Below are 16,928 nucleotides of genomic sequence, written 5' to 3'. Positions count from 1 at the left end.
CTCGACCATACACCAGCTGGCTTTGGCAGAAGTCAAATCTCTAAGTTTAAATGCAGTGCTAAAGAATGACTATTTCAGCCCTTGGGCAAAGCCATGCTCACTACCAGAGAAAGGGGAGTGTCCTGCCAGCTCACCTTGGCTCTAGAGAATAGCTGCTGTGCTTGTGAAATGTGTTGCTTGTGAAACAACGTCAAGCCTTTTTCAATGGACAGCTGCCATCCCTACCTGCCAGCTCCCTGGCTGGCCCTCCCTGTGCCACGTTTAGGACGCCTGAACTCCTGCTATGATTATTGCATCTCTATGATGTTAGCTCCTACTTGGCCGTTAAATGGGCCTCCCTCTTGCCAGGGCTTGTACAAAGGAGGCCTGTCAGAGGCAGCAAGGCTTCCTGACCACAACTTCCTGCAACATTGCTTAAGCTGCTGTATGTAAAAATGTTATGGTTACGGATTAGACCGAAGCCTGAAATCACAGAGTGGGATGCCATCTCCTCCCAACTCTCTTTGCATGACTAGCTGTTTTATCACACTCATGCTCTATAGGATCTGAAATAAAAGCTAACATGAATTTCCAAGCAATAAAATTTACCAAAGTCACTAAATAGGAGCCCACTGGTAACTACTTCCTATAATAAAATCCATGTGTCAGGCTTGACAAATAGCACCAAGACCCTTTTTGGAAATGCAGAAAAGTTATTGTCTGAAGATGATGGATGTCATGGCCTGATGGGGGTGCCAGGTGCTGCGTGTGGCCAGTGCCGGCCCTCTCTGGAGGTGGAGGTGGATTCGGGGCCTCACAGCAGCAGACACTTGGCTCCAGGCTCCTGGGTCTCTGTGTGACCTGACACGGCAGAGTCGTCATCCCCTGGCCCTGTATGTAGTGTCACTTACCTGCTGTTAAGTCCAAAATCTTCTGCAGCTCTTGGGCTTCTTGGTGACCTGTATCACCCCTTCCCTGTGACACTCTGCTCTCTTTTATACACACCTCTGCTCCAGCCTCTTCCCTGGAGTCATGCTGAGAAAATTCCCACTGCCCAGGTTGGCCCCATGCTGAGACGGCCCTCTTTGTTCCAACCACCACCTCTTTGCTCCTCGCTTCCCAGTCTGGTCCTCTCCCCAATAAACACACCAGGGGATCATTTTCACCAGGATGATATCCACTCCAGCCAGTACGGCGCTCTCCCCACACCCTCCTGCCCACCCATGGTACTGAATTCCTGGGGCTCAGAGGGCAGCTCCTTCATGGGTCAGTCCCGGGCACAAGTGAACCACATACTGCTCCTTCTCAGCTCCCTCGGGGACCACAGAGATGAGTCCCACCACTTCCCCTTTCCCTCCCTGAGTTCTCTGGACTTCTTTCAAGTCAGCTTCACCTTCCTGACACCACGCGATGTTCTAGTAAGGGACTGTCTTCTCCTGGATCAGGAAGTTTTATATATCAACTCATGATTTTCTATCCCTATTTCCTCTTTTTGAAGCTGCCCAAGGCAACAACACATCACGGAATCGTCGGTGCAGATCATTCCCTTCTGGCTTTGTTAGACCAGCTCAGTGGCTGGGACTGGGCCCTGAGCTCAGCTGGGCCGCACTTGACACCTCGATTTTCCCACCCTCACCTACATGTCCGTTCCTCTCCCTAGCAGTGGGGCTCTCCCTGTGCTCACTGGTGCTGCACCACTGTGTCTTGATAACCCATCACCAAGAACATCTGGTCAAAATACAGCTGCGCTGCCTGCACCCACCCCGGCACATCAGTGGAGAAGGTGAAGGTACCAAGAACCAACGAGCCAAGGCGACGCACCACCCACAGCAGTGTCAGCCTGGGAACTGCTGGGGAATATCACTGAGCTACTGTTAACAGGTCAGGCAAGTGCTTCAACATGGGGCCACCCCGAAACACCATGGCCAGTGCCACCCTGCTGCCAGCTTGACATTACAACCGGGTCCTATTTTTAGGGAACCAGAACTAACAAAAAGGTGGCATCTTACAACACAGGGGCTCTGATATGTGGAAGAGCTGTTTGCTTGGTGCCAGGGCTTTGGTTACCTTCCAAGAAGCAATGATGTGGGACATGGCTCTGTGTTTAATTAAGGAATTAATTATTTATTTAAGTGGATAATATATACACTTGGGAATAGCCAAAGAGTACCAAAGGTATTCTTTTTTTTTTTTTAACTTGGGCACCAGGAAAGGACATGTGGCATAAAATTGGCATAATCCCGTTTGGCCACAGCAGCAAGAATTCTGGCTGGGTATTAGTTCCCTGAACCCAGGAGGTGGGTCCTCTTGGCTCACTCAACTCTTGGCTTTGAGGCTGGGCTTGGTCAAGTGGGGAACCAGCTGTTACGGCCCTGCCCTCGACAGGCTTCCAGGTTGCTGCTGGTCTCTTCCCAGCTCTGCCCTGATCCATAGTTTCCCTAATTCATACTAGGACTGATAGCTGTTAGGACACAATTGGGCTCACAAGCTGGGATATGTATTTCCATGTATATTTTAAGGAAAGAGTGTTTTCCCTTTCTTAAAGCTAGTCACAAGCAATACATTTAAAAATCTCTAACATGGGAAAGGGTTCAAGATAGTGGCTAAGCATCTCTTAATTCTCTTATTGCGCTGATGAAAGGAAGGTCAGGCCCTCACAAGTGGCTCAGGGAATTCTGCACAGCACACATTCCTGTCTGAAGGAGAGAGCCAGGTTTGAGATCTGTTGATGGTTGGTGCCAAAACAGATTAGGTTTCCCTGGAATTCTGTTAGAACACACAGGCAGCAGGGCGCTCAAGGAGACTGCCACCTCCCTCCCTCTACACTGACGGAGGCAGCTACAAGCCCTACTGTAACCACACTGGTCCACACCCTCTAGCACTCCCACTTCTGTCTGCGTGGCCAAGATTTGCAAATAACAGCAGGTAGCATTTACCGAACACTCACTGTGTGTCAGGCACCAGATTTAGCCTCTTATAACCATTGCTTCATTGGAGCCCCATAACAATCCCATGAGGTAGTCCTATTGTTATTTACACTTTACAGACAAGGCAGTTGAGGGTTCCAAAGGTGAAGCAACCTGTCCAGGTAAGTGGCAGAACCAGCCTTTGAAACAGGGAGTCTGAGCCTGTGTTCTTAGTATGCTATGCTGTCTTATAATGTGCATATTTCTAGGCCCGCTAAGTCTTGTTGGGGAGTTTACCCTGGATTGCAGAGCAGGAATGGTGTAGAAGTTCACCAAAGGGTTTTTTCTTTCTCAGAGTCAAGCTGATGACTTCTCCGCTGAATATTTATATCATTTAGTGAGGATTAAGAAGCACACAGACACGCACCTCTGTGCACTTAGAGACACATGAGTGCATTTTATGCTTCTTGTAACCCCGAATCAGCCCTGAAAAATGTATCCAAGTCTTGTCAGGAGCCTTAAAAATGCAAGACAAAATTGGCCAGCTTACTCAAAATGCCACTCCCAAGCACACAGTTCCCTGACATGTTTGCACACGTATCTTCAAGGCTCCTTAGGCAGCCTGATCCTTCAGAAGGCTGGCCCATGCCTGGGGGCACCTGCAGCCGGCACCCACCCAGCGCAGCCTCCTGGGGGGCTGAGGGGGTCTTAGGTGGTTACAGATACTCACGTTGATTTGCCACAGATCTTCCTCTGGTACCACTGCTTGCAGTTGGTGAAGTACTTCTTGTTGGTGCCAATGAGCTTCTGCACAGCACACACATTGGGGCTGAAAACAAAAGCTGCAGTGTTAGCAAGATGGTCAGCGTGTCCATCCCTCTCCACGTCCTTCCCATCACGTGGGCCCTTTTGGGTCATCAGAATGTTCTACATATGGAGAACATACTGTCATTTTAGTCTTGGCACCAGGGGCTGGCTTGGGGGTACACTTTGACTTAGATTTCCATCAGCTCCCCCCAAAACTCCCCTCCAATTAAAATATTGTCAAAACATACCTCATACACTGACAGTATTTCATTTAAGCATTCTTCTTTGACAGACATTTGGTAAATGTAAATAAAAACACCTTAAAGTGATTAGATCACATGTTATAGATTGAGAACACCAACTTTGTAAAAAGTGGTGTGTTTGCTGAGAGCAGAAGCTTTGAGAGAAGGCCCCAGTCTTTCTGTGCATCCCCATCCCACACTGAACCCAAACATCCAAGGTTTTAACCTGGCCTCCCAGTGGGTATTGCTGGTCCTGTGGTCATGAGGTCCGGGCCCCAGCACCTCCCAGACAGCTCTACACACAGACATCCTCTGCATCCCTAGGCAGCTGCCTGGCTCCCAGACAGCACCTATCAGGAGTGCCCATCCCGGAAACCAGAGGGCAGGGCTGACTGCTGTCCGGGCTGGCAGGAGATGCTCACTCACTGACCTCTCTATCATTTATCACTTAGGGTTCAGCTTAAGTCCCATTTCCCCCAGAAAGCTCTCTTCCAGTGCCCCAGGTGACACTCTTCTGTCATCTCTGATGGATGATACAGCCCTTGTTTGACACTAGTTACCAAACAGAAACCAAAACTGATTAGAGTGTGTGTGTCCTCTCTCTAATTACCCTCCAAAATACCCTGATGGAAAGTGCTCTGCCTTGTTCTTTTTTTCACATTCTTGATGGGGCTGAGCACCAGGCTGGATGCAGAGGAGCTTGGAATGGCCTTATTGAAAATACTGTTCCCAGGACCACCTGGCACAGAAGCATCCTCAGGAACCCTGTGCAAACGCCCCAGGTCTCTGCTGAGAAGCCTGCTTTCCCAGAGCTGTGGGGTTTTGTTCTTTTGTATTTTACCCAGTGTACCAAGTTCCGACCCAAACAGTGCTCAGGCCATGTGATGGCAGGACCTTCATTGGGAGCCCCTGGGAAAGGAGGCAGCTGTGGCTGTGTGGTAACAATGAGAAAGGGGGCTTCCTGGGCCAGAGGCAGGCAGTTCATCTGGCTGAATCACAAGCCAGAGGAAAGCAAAGTGAGGAGATGAAGCACTTTCACAAAACCTTGATGCCCAGAGAACTTCAGGTATCACTTGTAAATATCATTTCCTCTGTACTTTACACATATAATCAATAGCCATCATTTGAGATGCATGGTATTTTTCAGGAAGACATTGATACTGCAGTGAGAGCTGCACCTGCCATCCCTATCAGATCGGCTGCAGGAACTTGGTCAATTCTCAAATACTCAGAGCCAGGTTATTGGGTGAGAGGGCACGCTGACCCTTTACTTCCCTGCCCTGTCTCTCCTACCATGTGGATGCCACCTCTTGTCCAGTTTGTGGTTCAGCAGCCCAAGATGAGCTGGCCCAGGAGGCACAGTAAATATTAGTGGGACACTGTAAGAATCTGAAGGCAAGAGAAACTGAGGCTGGAGAGAACAGCCCCTGTCCCTCACTCCGCTGGGTCTGACTAAATGCCTGAAGCCTCCAGAGGACTTTTACAGACTTCCCCTTGCTTCTGTTTGCTGCCTGGCATTCACAGGTTATAGCAGTCCCCAGAGAATCCTGAGAGAGTCCCTGCTGGCTACACTCCAGCCGTAGGTGCTATTTATTGCTGTATAATTTCAGAAGTTTTTCTATCTGACCAAGCAGGAAATAATTACTGTCGATGAATTCCCTGCAACTTTCCGTGGGCGGCTGGTGAATCTTCAGAGTCTCTTGAGGATGTGGCTCCAACATTCTTCTGTGGAGTGTTTCCACGGCTGCTGCCCTTTGAGACAGGAGCAGAGGCTGGGGTTCTCTGTAACCTACTCCCTCTCACATTTGGGTAGGAAGGGTGGGCTGTGCACAAAGGAAATTCATGTTGAAGTTTAACTGAAATAAGCAAGCCATTTCTGGGCCTTCTGCCTCACGTACAACAGCACAGCTGTTCAGTTTGGATTTGAAAATCAAGTGCTTCAGAAAATTCCATCCAGTTTTGGTTGTTGATATTAGAAAGTGTGACTGCATTTTTACTTCTTTTTCAGTATTATTTTTTTCCTTCTCTCTAGCAACACAGATACAGCTGGGAGTCAAGAGACCACGTCATAGTCTGACTCTCTTGACAGCTTTCTGTGTCTGGACTAAGTCACTCCATCTCACTAAGCTGCAGTGTCTCCAACTGTAAAATGGGAACACAAACTACAGAGTTCGCTGTGTTGCGGTGAAGATGAAAGCAAAAGTGGTGACAGCGATAAAGGGGGGTGAGCATGGCCCACTTACTATTTCTTCCTTCACATTGTGGAGTGCGCACTACATTTCCTTAAAACAGGAAAGGGCTTTCCCTTCCCTTCCCAGAAGTTCTAACTTTGAAAGAAGGGCTTGAACAAGGTTATCCATTTTGCACAGGGTGCCATCCCCAAAGACAAAGCCAGGCAGCCCTGTGAGGTTTTCAGGGACAGTTAGGTCAGAGTCAATGCTCATCTGCAACCATTTGTCACAGCTCGCCTGCCTGTGTATCCTGACTTCCCTAGGGGACGGTGCACACCTGTGACTTCGTGGCCCATTCTGCCCTTCACAGACCACTACAGGCCTTTCCAACTGCACTGTGAGTGGCTAATCAACGGGACTGGCCTGCAGGAGTTTGGTGGGGGGGGGAGGAAGTTGATCTAATATCTGAAATTTATAAAAAAGGGCATTTGCATTTCTTTAAAAAAGCCTATTTTCCAGCTGGTCTGTGACTCTACTGGGCTTTGAAGGGAAGGAGGTTTGCCATAGAGATGGTTTCTGCTGGAACCCTGTCAACACCTCTAGGGTGAACAGTCACCATGCTGGGTGACAGGGTGATTGGGGTCTCTTTCTGACTTAGAGGCTAAGACACAAAGGGAACAGAAACCTCCCGGATGGACTGCAGCACCCAAATGTGACATGCATCTTTGGTGAGAAAGGCAGAGGGACAACGGTGAGCTGGGCAGAGACAATGAAATCGCCAGTTGCTCACATTTTTACTTTTATGCTCACCTCCCCCTCATCTTTCTGCCCTGCTCCCATTCTTCTGTACACAGCCCAAGTCACAGGGGAGTCTTCCATTTTCCTGAAGACCCTGGGACATCCCCGTGCTCTCCTCTGTCCTGCAGGGAGGGTACTGAGGCTGCAGCATGGCCTGATGGCTTTCACTCTGCTGAGTGGCCAGACTCACTCCCATCAGTCCCCTCGCCGCAGCCCAGGGCACCTGTAGGCCAAGTAAGACTGTAAGGCCACACACAGGCAGAGGGAACAACGATGACTACTCCCAACGAGGGACACTCCTGAGGGTAGGGGCCAAGGCTTTGTAAAGTCCTGGGAAGTCAATTCTGATCACTTCCAACAGTGAGTTTTGATCTGACTGCAGATCTGCCCAGTCACATGGTGGTCTGGGCACCACCTGAGTGCAAACACCAGACCCAGTGGCATTTGAACTGCTACACACCTCTGGCCACATATAGTTTTTCCTTGTGAAAAAGGAGTTGGTGCACCCAACTGGAAGGCTGGAAGCTGCGGCAAAGCGTGGCTTTGTGTGAAGCAGGACAGGACACAGAAGCACGGCCCACCTCTGCCTGGGTCTGCTCTAGGGTCTTTAGCAGGTCAGACCTTCTGCCTGGGTTTGCCCCCTAAGACCTGCAGGAGTATCTGCAATGATAATGTCCCAAATTTACAAACCCAGCTCTTGTTTTAAGAGAGATTCCAATCCCGGCTCTGGCACATGCTGCAGAACCATGGGGAAGTGGTGCATCCTCTCCAGACTCAGTTTCTCCCTCTGTGCAATGTGTGTGAGGCCCAGCACACTCTCCTGCCCTTCATCTGGCAGGGGAGCAGATGCCGTTCTGCCCTGGCTGTGCCTGGACAGCACTGTCTGCAGCCAAGGTGGTGGGTGGAGGGCCTGGCCAGATGAACAGGCACCTGGGGACGTTGGGTGCTGCCAGCTTGTGTGACCCCAGTGTCACGTCTGCAGGCGCTGGACAAGTACCTGGCTGGACTGGAATATGTGCCCTGTTGGATGGGCTCCCTCTCTGCCCTAACCACCTTTCCACAGTGATTCTGAGAAAAAGAGCTTCCAACTCTCTCTGCTATCTGCTGGGAGAAGCTGAAAGCCCAGGATCCCTCAGGCTTTTGGCCTGAAGTGGGGTCGCGGGTCAACACTCCCATCCACTTCCTCTGCACAGTGCGGGAGGCAGCCTTTCCCTCCATCGTCCCCACCTCTCTCCCTCCACCTCCTGCAGGCCTGGTCCCTCCGAGCGCCCCACGCTACCAGCTCTGGGTTCGGGCTTTGTCCCCGGCGCCCCCGCCCACTCCGACAGCCCCCGACGGCCCGTCCCTTGGTCGCCCAGACGGGGCGCCCGCTTACCCGTGCTGCCGGCCCCGAAGGCGGCTGTGCTGCAGCACTAGCTGGTAGGGCGACCTGGCGGGGCCCGCCGGGGTGGCGGCGGGGCCCAGGGCCAGCGCCAGGGCGAGGGGCAGCAGCCGCCCGAGGAGCGCCATGGAGCGAGAGGCCGCGCGGACCGGGCGAGCGGCTCGGGGAGTGCGAGCGCCGCCGCCGCCGGCAGGTTAAGTAAGCGGAGCGCAGGGAGCCGCCCGAGGGGCGGGGAGCGGGAGGAGGGCGGGCTGCGGGCTCACTGCGCCCCCGCCTCCCGGCCCGGCCCGCCCCGCTCCCGCCCGCTCCCCCTCGACGCCCCCGCCTCGCTCTCCTCCGCCCCTATCGTTCACAACCAGCCCCCTCTCTCATCCTCTCTGCCGTCCACCGACAGGCTTGCAGGCACCCGGGGCTACAGGTCCTCCCGGAAGGGGAGGCAGTAGGGAGAGGCAGCTCCACACACTACTTCACTGTCTCCTTGATCTCTGCAGGGTCCTGAGCCCAAAGGTCCCTCACTGGTCTCGGTCCATGCTGATTCCTGCAATACTGTCCCATCACACTTGCCTCTGCATTCCACGAGCACCCCTCTGCTCTCTCAGGCTTGCTAACTTTAAGACTGATAAGGAGGAAAGCTTACGATTGACAGAAGCCAAAAAAAAAAAAAAAAAAAAAAAAATTGGGGGTAGATTTTGTTAGACTCCAAGCTACTCTTGGAAACCGTGGAGAAGGGTGGGGTCCGTCCATTGGTACACATTCTCTGTCTCTTTTAATAAACGTCAGTGCAACACTACATGCCAGAGGATGCTGCAAAGAGATAGAAAATACAAGATCTCTGCCCTGGGGGAGCTCAGAGCAAGTAAACAAATAGTCACCTGGGAGGAGGTAAGTACTCACCCAAGCACCTATTAATCACCCACCAACTACCTGTCCCTGCTAGCCCCGGGCGACAAAGACGGATGAGTGAATGAGATCCAGGCTTTTTCTGAAAAGGCTCACAGTTGGGAGACCCACGGACTGTAAATAATGTGCCGTGGGGAGGGGCAGCTGGGGCCTTGGGAGCCTGGAGCAGGCACTGGGCCCTGACAGGATGTGACACTTGCTCTAGGCCAGAAGGATGAGAAGAAGTTAGCCAGGCAAAATGGTGTGCATTCTGGGTTCTCAAGGTGTCCGACTGGCTGAAGAATGGGGAGGTAGAGTCAAGGATAGAGAGAAGGCAAGGTATGTCACAGGGCCCAGACCCCAGCCAAATCCTGCAGGTGATGGAGAAGCAGGTCAGTGTCAGGAGCAGGTGAGGAGAGGATCAAATCAAACAAGGCAAGACTGGAGGCAGGAAGGTCAGCTGATCAAGAGGGGACCAGGTGAGAGCTTAATCGGTGGTACTGGAGGTGGGCATGAAGAAAGGTGGCACACTGAGGGGTGTCCAGGAGGTCACAGACTCGGCAGAACTTGGGGGCTGTACCTAGGGAGTTGGGGGAGGAGGAGGAGGATTCAGGGATGACTAAGGTGCTATTATAGGCAGGCGCATCTTGGTGGATGGTGGTACCATTCCTAGAATGAGAGACATGGAGAGGGGCAGCAAATTTGCCAGGAGAGGTTAAGTGGTTTGGGACACACTGAGTTCAAGGTGCTTGTGATTCATCCAGGGGTCTTGTGGGCAGCTGAATATAAAGATCTGGGACTCCAGCGAGGATTCTGGGATGGAGATCCAGACGTGGGAGTCATCCTCAGCTGTAAGTGGCTGAAGCTGTGAGAGTGGGTGGATTCTATGGGGGGCACAGGGAGTAAGAGGTGGGTGATGACAGATGACGGAGAGGAGGCATGGTAGAGAGAAGCCAGCAAGGAGGTGAAGGAGTGCTGACAGAGAGTGGGAGGAAATGGGGGAGCTCCATCAGGACAGGGCTGTAAGCAGTGAGTACCACTGCACACCAGATAGATCTGAAGCGCATCTGCTGTGTGGGAAACAGAGAGGTGCTGGGGAAGGCAGGAGGATGAGGCCAGATAATGGTGTTTTGACTCTTTCAGGAAGACTGAGAAGGGAAAGGGGGAGTCAGGGTGGAAGCTAGGGGACAGAATCAAGAGAGGCTTGACAAGTTAAGATGCTGATGCAAAGGAGGGAGGAAAGAGGAGGTCAAGGCCACAGGAGAAAGAGGGATAATCAGAGTGAGGAGAGGAGAGGCATGGAGCAGAGTAGTTCGGGGCTGGCAGAGGAAAAAGTACCAAGGGAGCAAAAGTTTATGAGGCCCTGACTTGGGGGAATGGTGGAGGGAGAGGAGAGGAGGGACAAGTTTCAGGGAGATTTCAGTGGTAGCACTGACCAGATTTGGAAACCCCTTGGGCATGGAGGGAAAGAGAGCAGGTGGGGAAGTCGGGGATGACCTCAAAGTCTCTAGCTGGGATGACCGGATGCACGACGGACACCCTGGTGAAGGTGCACACTGGGCTGCCTATGGGAGTGAGGCATGACTCCAGGTGTGTTTGCATTGTGCCTGACAAGCCATCCTCATTCCTGGATGGAGATGTGCAGGAGGGAGATGCTTTTAAAGGTCTAGAGATCAGGGTAGGTGTGAGGACTGGAGATGCTGACTGGAGTCACCACACTAACCCTAACCCTAACCTAACCCTAGCTAAAGCCCTGGATTTGGGCAAGCTCCCTCAGGAGCATGAGTTGGTAAAGAGGAGGAGGAAGAGCAGAGGAAGAGGAGGAGAAGATGGCAGGTCAGAGCCCCAGGGAGCACCCATCTGGAGAGATTGAGGGGAGACAGAGAAGGAACCCTGAAAGGAAAGAGACACAGGGAGACCCCGAGAGGCCACAGGAGAGGCGGACTTCAGAGAACCACCCTCACTGCCAGGTGGGGCAGAGTCCAAGCTGGACCCTATCACCAAACGGTTCCTAGACTATGATTGGCACCCAGGAAACCAAAGACCACGAGACTATAGAACATTTTCTGGAACATTCATAACCCAGCTTGTATCTTCCTCATTGAAGACTAGGAGATGTCCTGGGGTAGTTTTGACCTTGGGTCCTGCCCTGACACCCTCTCTGTATCCTTCCTTCCCATCTCCCCAGAAGAAGGGGCTGAGACACTCCCTTCCCTGGCTACCTGTGGGGGCTGGTCCCAGGGTGGGGACTTCTGCCACTTTGGGGGAGATGTTCCCTTTGCCAGTCTCTGTTCAGATGGGGCTAATTCTGCCAGCTGGTGAGGACTGTCAAACACATACTTCAGTCTGGAATGAGTGGACCTCCCTGAAAGCAACTTTCTGAGGGGGGAGAATGCCTCTCCTGCAGCATGAAGCTCTTCATTCGGGTGCCTGGGATTTAGCTCCACTTTATCTGTGAGTACTTCTCCTCATTGTGTTCATTATCATTTTCTTTTTTCCTAGTGCCTTGGGAAGAAAATCCAGAGATAGGAAGAACCATTTTGATGATTTCTACATCAAAAATCCTATCTGCTGACCGTGCTCAGAGATTGTGCAAAGAAAGAGGTGTCTAGCAATGACCACTCAATGAGTCAAGGTGGACGGCTGCTAAGATCACAAGCTGGGAAGCTGGGCTGAGATCTGAGGACACGGCAGTCTCCACGAATTGTCTAGTTTCAGCTGCTGTAAAATAATCCCTTTATAAAAATCAAGGTGATTCTGATCAGAAGGGTAGGGTCAGGAATGGAAGTTTCTGGAAAGGATACACACTGAGAGGAAAGGAAGCAGCCTTTGGCAACTTTGCTGGATGGTTTAGCTTTAAACCTTGGGTCCCCTAGCCAGGATCCTCCAAGTGGATTACCAGCCTTGCCTAAGTGACAGCATTCATATAATAAAGCTGCTGAGTACACATGCTGGAGGTAGAGGACCTGGGTTCAAATCCCAGTTCTGCTACTTAGAAGCTGTGTGGCCTTGGGAAAGTTGTTCAACTCCTCTGAGCCTCAATTGCTACTTTTCTCATAGAGTTGATAGCAAAAGTTACCTCACAGGACTCTCGGGTAGATTACATGATATAATTCAAGTAAAGCATCGAACAGATACGAGTTGCTTACCTCCCCCCAATAATTGCATTATATAATAGAGATCACTGAAAAGATAGGATAGTTTAGAAACTATAGAAGTAATCATCTGAAAATAATCATTTAATTAATTGAAAGCAAAACATTTCTCTGTTTCAACATGACTGCTTGGCACAGGGCATTGGGTAGTGCCCAGAGAGGTTCAGGCTCGGGCTTGACTTCTCCCCGGGGGCTGGAGCACTGGCAGCATCACAATTTTAGGGGAGATGCTCCTTGTGTGTAAGAGCTTGGGAACCGTGCCTTCCCGGCCAGCCCCGCTCTCCCTCTAGCAAGGTTTACAGGCTTTGGGGCAAGTCAGGTAATCTCGCTGTAAAACTTCCCTCCTCTGCAAAACTAACATTTGATGACTTGAGTTTTTCCATGAGCTCAGGAAAGAGATTACAGTAATACTTCATTTACTGTTTGGATGTAAAAAAAAAATTCCACTTCCAGGTCCCTCCGCTTGCCCCCCCCCCCCAAAACCAGAAAATGCAGAACTCTGTGAATGTAAACACGTTCTCCCACCAGAGATGGCTGCTTTGGGGGGTGTTTTTCCAAGGAAGAGATGCTGCCAGAGAAAGCAGCAGAGGTTCCCCATCCCAGATGTCCTGCCGCCAACCAGGGCTAGCACCGCTCACTTTCATTTGGGAAAGATTTCCTTTTTCTTTCAGTGTTAGACAGACTGAAAAGAGAGACTGGTTCGGAACAATAATGCCTAGACTTTTTCAGACACTTTGTAAAAATGACTACTTTCACATTTTGTGGCTTATACAAGGTCACCAGAAACAGTCTTAGTTTTCAAAAATAACCCTGTTGTGCTTGACAACAGGGCTTAAACATCAAGATGGGAGAGTAATTCCAAGAAGTTCTCCGCAAAAGGACACTAAGAAAGAAACTGGTTCTGGGTCTGTCACCAGGAGGTCTGCCATTTGCAGCCTGACCAACGTCATGCCTCCCTTTTGCTGTCCTCCCCAAAGTTCTGGGTGATGCTGGGCATCAATGGAATGAATGACATGGTCAAAATAATCTCCAGAGGGCATGCGGCCTTTCTAACCTGCCATCCTGTAGCAAATTAGAGAGCTCTTACGATTCAGTTCCCTAACACTTGCCAGGGAGAAAAAAGGGTGGGTTTTGGCATGAGATCTCCAACTTTTAAAAGTATCTGAATCAAATCTGGAGGAAAATTTCCATTCCTTGTACAACACACAGCCCAGAGAATAGTACTTTACACACAGCCATTATTCCATCCACCTAACAAGCAAATGCAAGAAGCATCCCTGATGACTAAAATTAAGGGGTGATTAGAGTGCCATTTAGGGGATTCAGCTTTGGCTTTTCAAGGATTTTCCATAACTTTGCCTCAAAATGTGATGTGCAAACAGCTGCATCAGCAGCAACTTGGAACTTATTAGTAACGCACCATCTTAGGCGCCACTCCCCATGCCCGCCCTGAGTCAGACTCTGCATTTTAAACAAGATCTCCAGGCCATCTGTGAGCACCTCAAAGTTTGAGAAGCACAGGCCTACAGGTTTATGTTAAGTAGCTAAAGCTCAGATGATTTTAAAATAGGATTCAATTTATGTAAAACTTTTCAAAGCCATAGAGCCACTGACAAGAAAAAAAATACACCTGAAAATCTGTACCAATAAAATGACCACACTGGAAGTCTTCGCTCTCACTGAAGCCCGGCTCACTCTGTGAATGACAGTCAAGACACCTGGGGGACGGGCAAGTGGCTTTTTCTCTAGGTCTAGCTGTTGGGTATTCAGTGACTTCCACACACTGAACAAGGAAAGGAAATTGTGTTCAGTCCGGGTCACCTTCAATTCTTCTCTCCTTTCAAAGCCTGCAAAGGGGGCCATGGGTGGTCTAACAGGTTTGTAACAGCAAGAACTTAAAATAAACCTTCACCTTCAGCCTCTACAAGTGATGGAGACAGAACAGCTGTCACAGCCCTAATATGGCATTAGGTCCCCAGTGTTGACTTTCCTAAATGACTTGCTGTTTTCACAACTTCTCCAAACACCAGCTTTCGTAATCAGGGCTTGCCAAATGCTACTTGTTGGCTAGAACCCAACTTTATTTTCCAGGGAAATTGATTTTTCAGAAGATACTTGCTTTGTTTGGGCTCAGATAAAATATCTTGGAGATACTTTAGAAGAGAGGACTCCAGAATGCTTTTGAGATTGCTTCAATTACCTGACCTCAAATACTTTCGTGGAATAATGCCCACTGTAAGGAACTTACCAGATGATGGTTGGCTTGCGAAGCAAAGCTTACCCATGCCTTTCCTCTGCTCCCCTCCAGTTTCCTTGCAGGAGGGCAAAAGCCTCAGAGAAGCAATGCATCCCCAAGGCCAATAATCCTCAGAGCTCCTCTGTCTAGCTCCTCTCCCTTTTTTCACTTGTGCCAGTGGCACCGCCCAAGGTTGGAAAGCTTGATGCCAGTTTTTCCTCTTTCCCCCCGCCCCTCAGTGTAATCAGTCACCAAGACCCTACAAGAGTTCTTTCCAAATCACTCCTAGATGATTCTGATCCCCTATTTACCACTCAAATATCCCAATCCCCATGGCCTCGCCTCTCACCACTCACAGCTCCCAGCCAGTCTCCTTGACATCAGCTCCCACGCTGACTCTCACCCCAGCATCCATCTCTCCCACCACTGCCTGACGTCTCTTCCTCAAACACCACTTCTGCCAAAACATAGCTTTCTTAGGACCCTCTCAATGGCTTCTATTGTTGATGAGAGAAAATCCAGTCTTCTATTTTCTTATTCTTTTTAAAAAAATGAACATCTCCCCCCCACCCCACCCCTGATTTAAAAAGAAATACATGCACATTATACAAAGCTTGGAACACACTGAAAAGGCTACATTAAAGCATAAACCTTGTCCACCCGTAATCTCTACACCAAAATACTTCTAACGTGTTGCCCTCCCTCTGTTGTGCCTGGCCTCTAAGCCCTCCATGGAATTCTTTTTCATCCTTCTAGGCTGCTCTCCCATGTGTCCCAGAGTCAGCTCTGGCTCCTGCAGGGTGAGTACTTCCTCCGCCCTCCCCCCACACAGCCCACAGAGCCCCACTTCTGCTTCCTCTGTGCAGAGCACTGGGCTCCTCTTTTCCTCCACTTACTCGTGTAATACTCTCCCTTCAAGACCAGCTTTGTTACTGAGAAGCTGTGTGTATTCAGGCAAATTCCTTAACCTTTCTGCGCTGCTGTTCTTTCAGCTGGTCTCTCGTCCATGACCTTCCTACCTCACGGAGACTCTCTTTTGCCGTGTCCAACCTCTAGCCTTTAGCCCTTGGGTCTGCCATCACAGTTGGCCAGTGCTTCTTTTGTAAGCACAGAGCCCTGCTAACGTTTACAGATTCATTAATTGATTGGCTGACTGTGTTTGGAAAGGTCTAGCCTAAATCCCTGCTAGTGCAATTTATGCCTCTTCCAGTGGATTCTGGACAGAGACTGGCACTGTCTTAGGTGGCTGCTTCACGCCACATCTTGGACTAGACTGACTGGTGTGGCCCCCTGCGTCAGACAGAGACTCTGAAGGGCCTTAAGGAACATTGGTCCTGACTCTCCTCCCCACCCTCCCTAGCCGGGTGTTCAGTCCCAGCAGGAAGGAGTCAGAGTATCTGGGGGGCTGGTGCTCCCAAATTCACAGACTGTTCCCCCAGGCTAGGTGAAAAGAAAGTGTCACTTCATCAGCCACAAAGCTGTGCCAGCATCAGAGAACGGAAAGGGGAAGCTGCTGGCTCCAGAGCAGCCATTCTGAGAGCCACGTGAAAAGTGCCTAAGAAACTGTTCTTAACCTGACACCACTCTGCCTCGCCCATAAAACCCTGGACCTTGGAATCCATGTACAGAAGGCAATCTGTGCAGGCTGGGGAGCTTGGGGGATAAAAGCCACACAATTCTGCCTGCTGGGTTTAACGTTTTAGAATATGCATTCTCCAGATCAGCACCTTTACCCTCGAATGAAAGGACAAAATTAAACCCATCACTTCACAACACCTGCCCCGACTCCTCTGCGCCCTCCACTCCTCCTCACCTAGCAGTCAGGCTCTGGGCCCCTCCAACAGGACAGACCCAAGGGCACACTTACCAGCATCGGCTAGTGCCACAGCCCCTCCCCAACCTCTCCCAGCATTTTCTGCTTCACTCTTATCATTCATGGGGCTCCTGATATTTCACCAGACATGAAGGGGGTAAACGCTATGACAAGAGGAGGCACATAAAGGAGCTTGGATAGCTGCTTCTAAAGACAGCAAAAGCTGTCTCAGAGGGAAGTCTCTGAGGTTCCCCCAGGTGGGGCAGAGTCCAGGAAAGGCTCTGAGGTTGAGAGTGATGCAGGGAAGCAGGCAGGAGAGTGGCTGTGTGCATGCCTGTGCACACACAGAACACTGGCCTGGTAAAGAACTGCCGCTTACCAATGGCAGGTGCTGTTCTAAGTACTTTCTACGCATCAAGTCCTTCCATCCTTAAAGTAATCCTGTGGGTTGGGTATCATCATTTTTCCTGTTTTACAGATGAGGAAGGCAAGGCTGGGAGAGGTGAAACAATTGCCAGAGGAGGGATGAAGCTCGTCGGTAGGAGTCAGCATCTGAAGGGC

General features: G+C 50.6%; 1 protein-coding gene across 2 annotated transcripts in view; it reads right to left on the bottom strand.

Moving 5' to 3' along the window:
• TGFBI (transforming growth factor beta induced) overlaps positions 1-8,486 on the bottom strand; it is a 31,813-nt gene extending 23,327 nt beyond the window's left edge. The window contains exons 1-2 of one of the 2 annotated variants that reach the window (XM_074360713.1): positions 8,279-8,486; positions 3,616-3,714 (exon numbers count right to left, since the gene is read on the bottom strand). In XM_074360713.1, coding sequence (XP_074216814.1) covers positions 3,616-3,714; positions 8,279-8,412 — 233 coding nt within the window. In that variant the 5' untranslated portion in view covers positions 8,413-8,486. The remainder of the gene's footprint in view (positions 1-3,615; positions 3,715-8,278) is intronic. The other variant, XM_074360712.1, reaches the window with a different exon arrangement.
• Between the last annotated feature and the right edge of the window lie 8,442 nt (positions 8,487-16,928).

Source organism: Camelus bactrianus, chromosome 3, assembly GCF_048773025.1.
Source record: "Camelus bactrianus isolate YW-2024 breed Bactrian camel chromosome 3, ASM4877302v1, whole genome shotgun sequence".
NCBI lineage: Eukaryota > Metazoa > Chordata > Mammalia > Artiodactyla > Camelidae > Camelus > Camelus bactrianus.
This window is presented reverse-complemented; position numbering and strand designations above follow the sequence as displayed.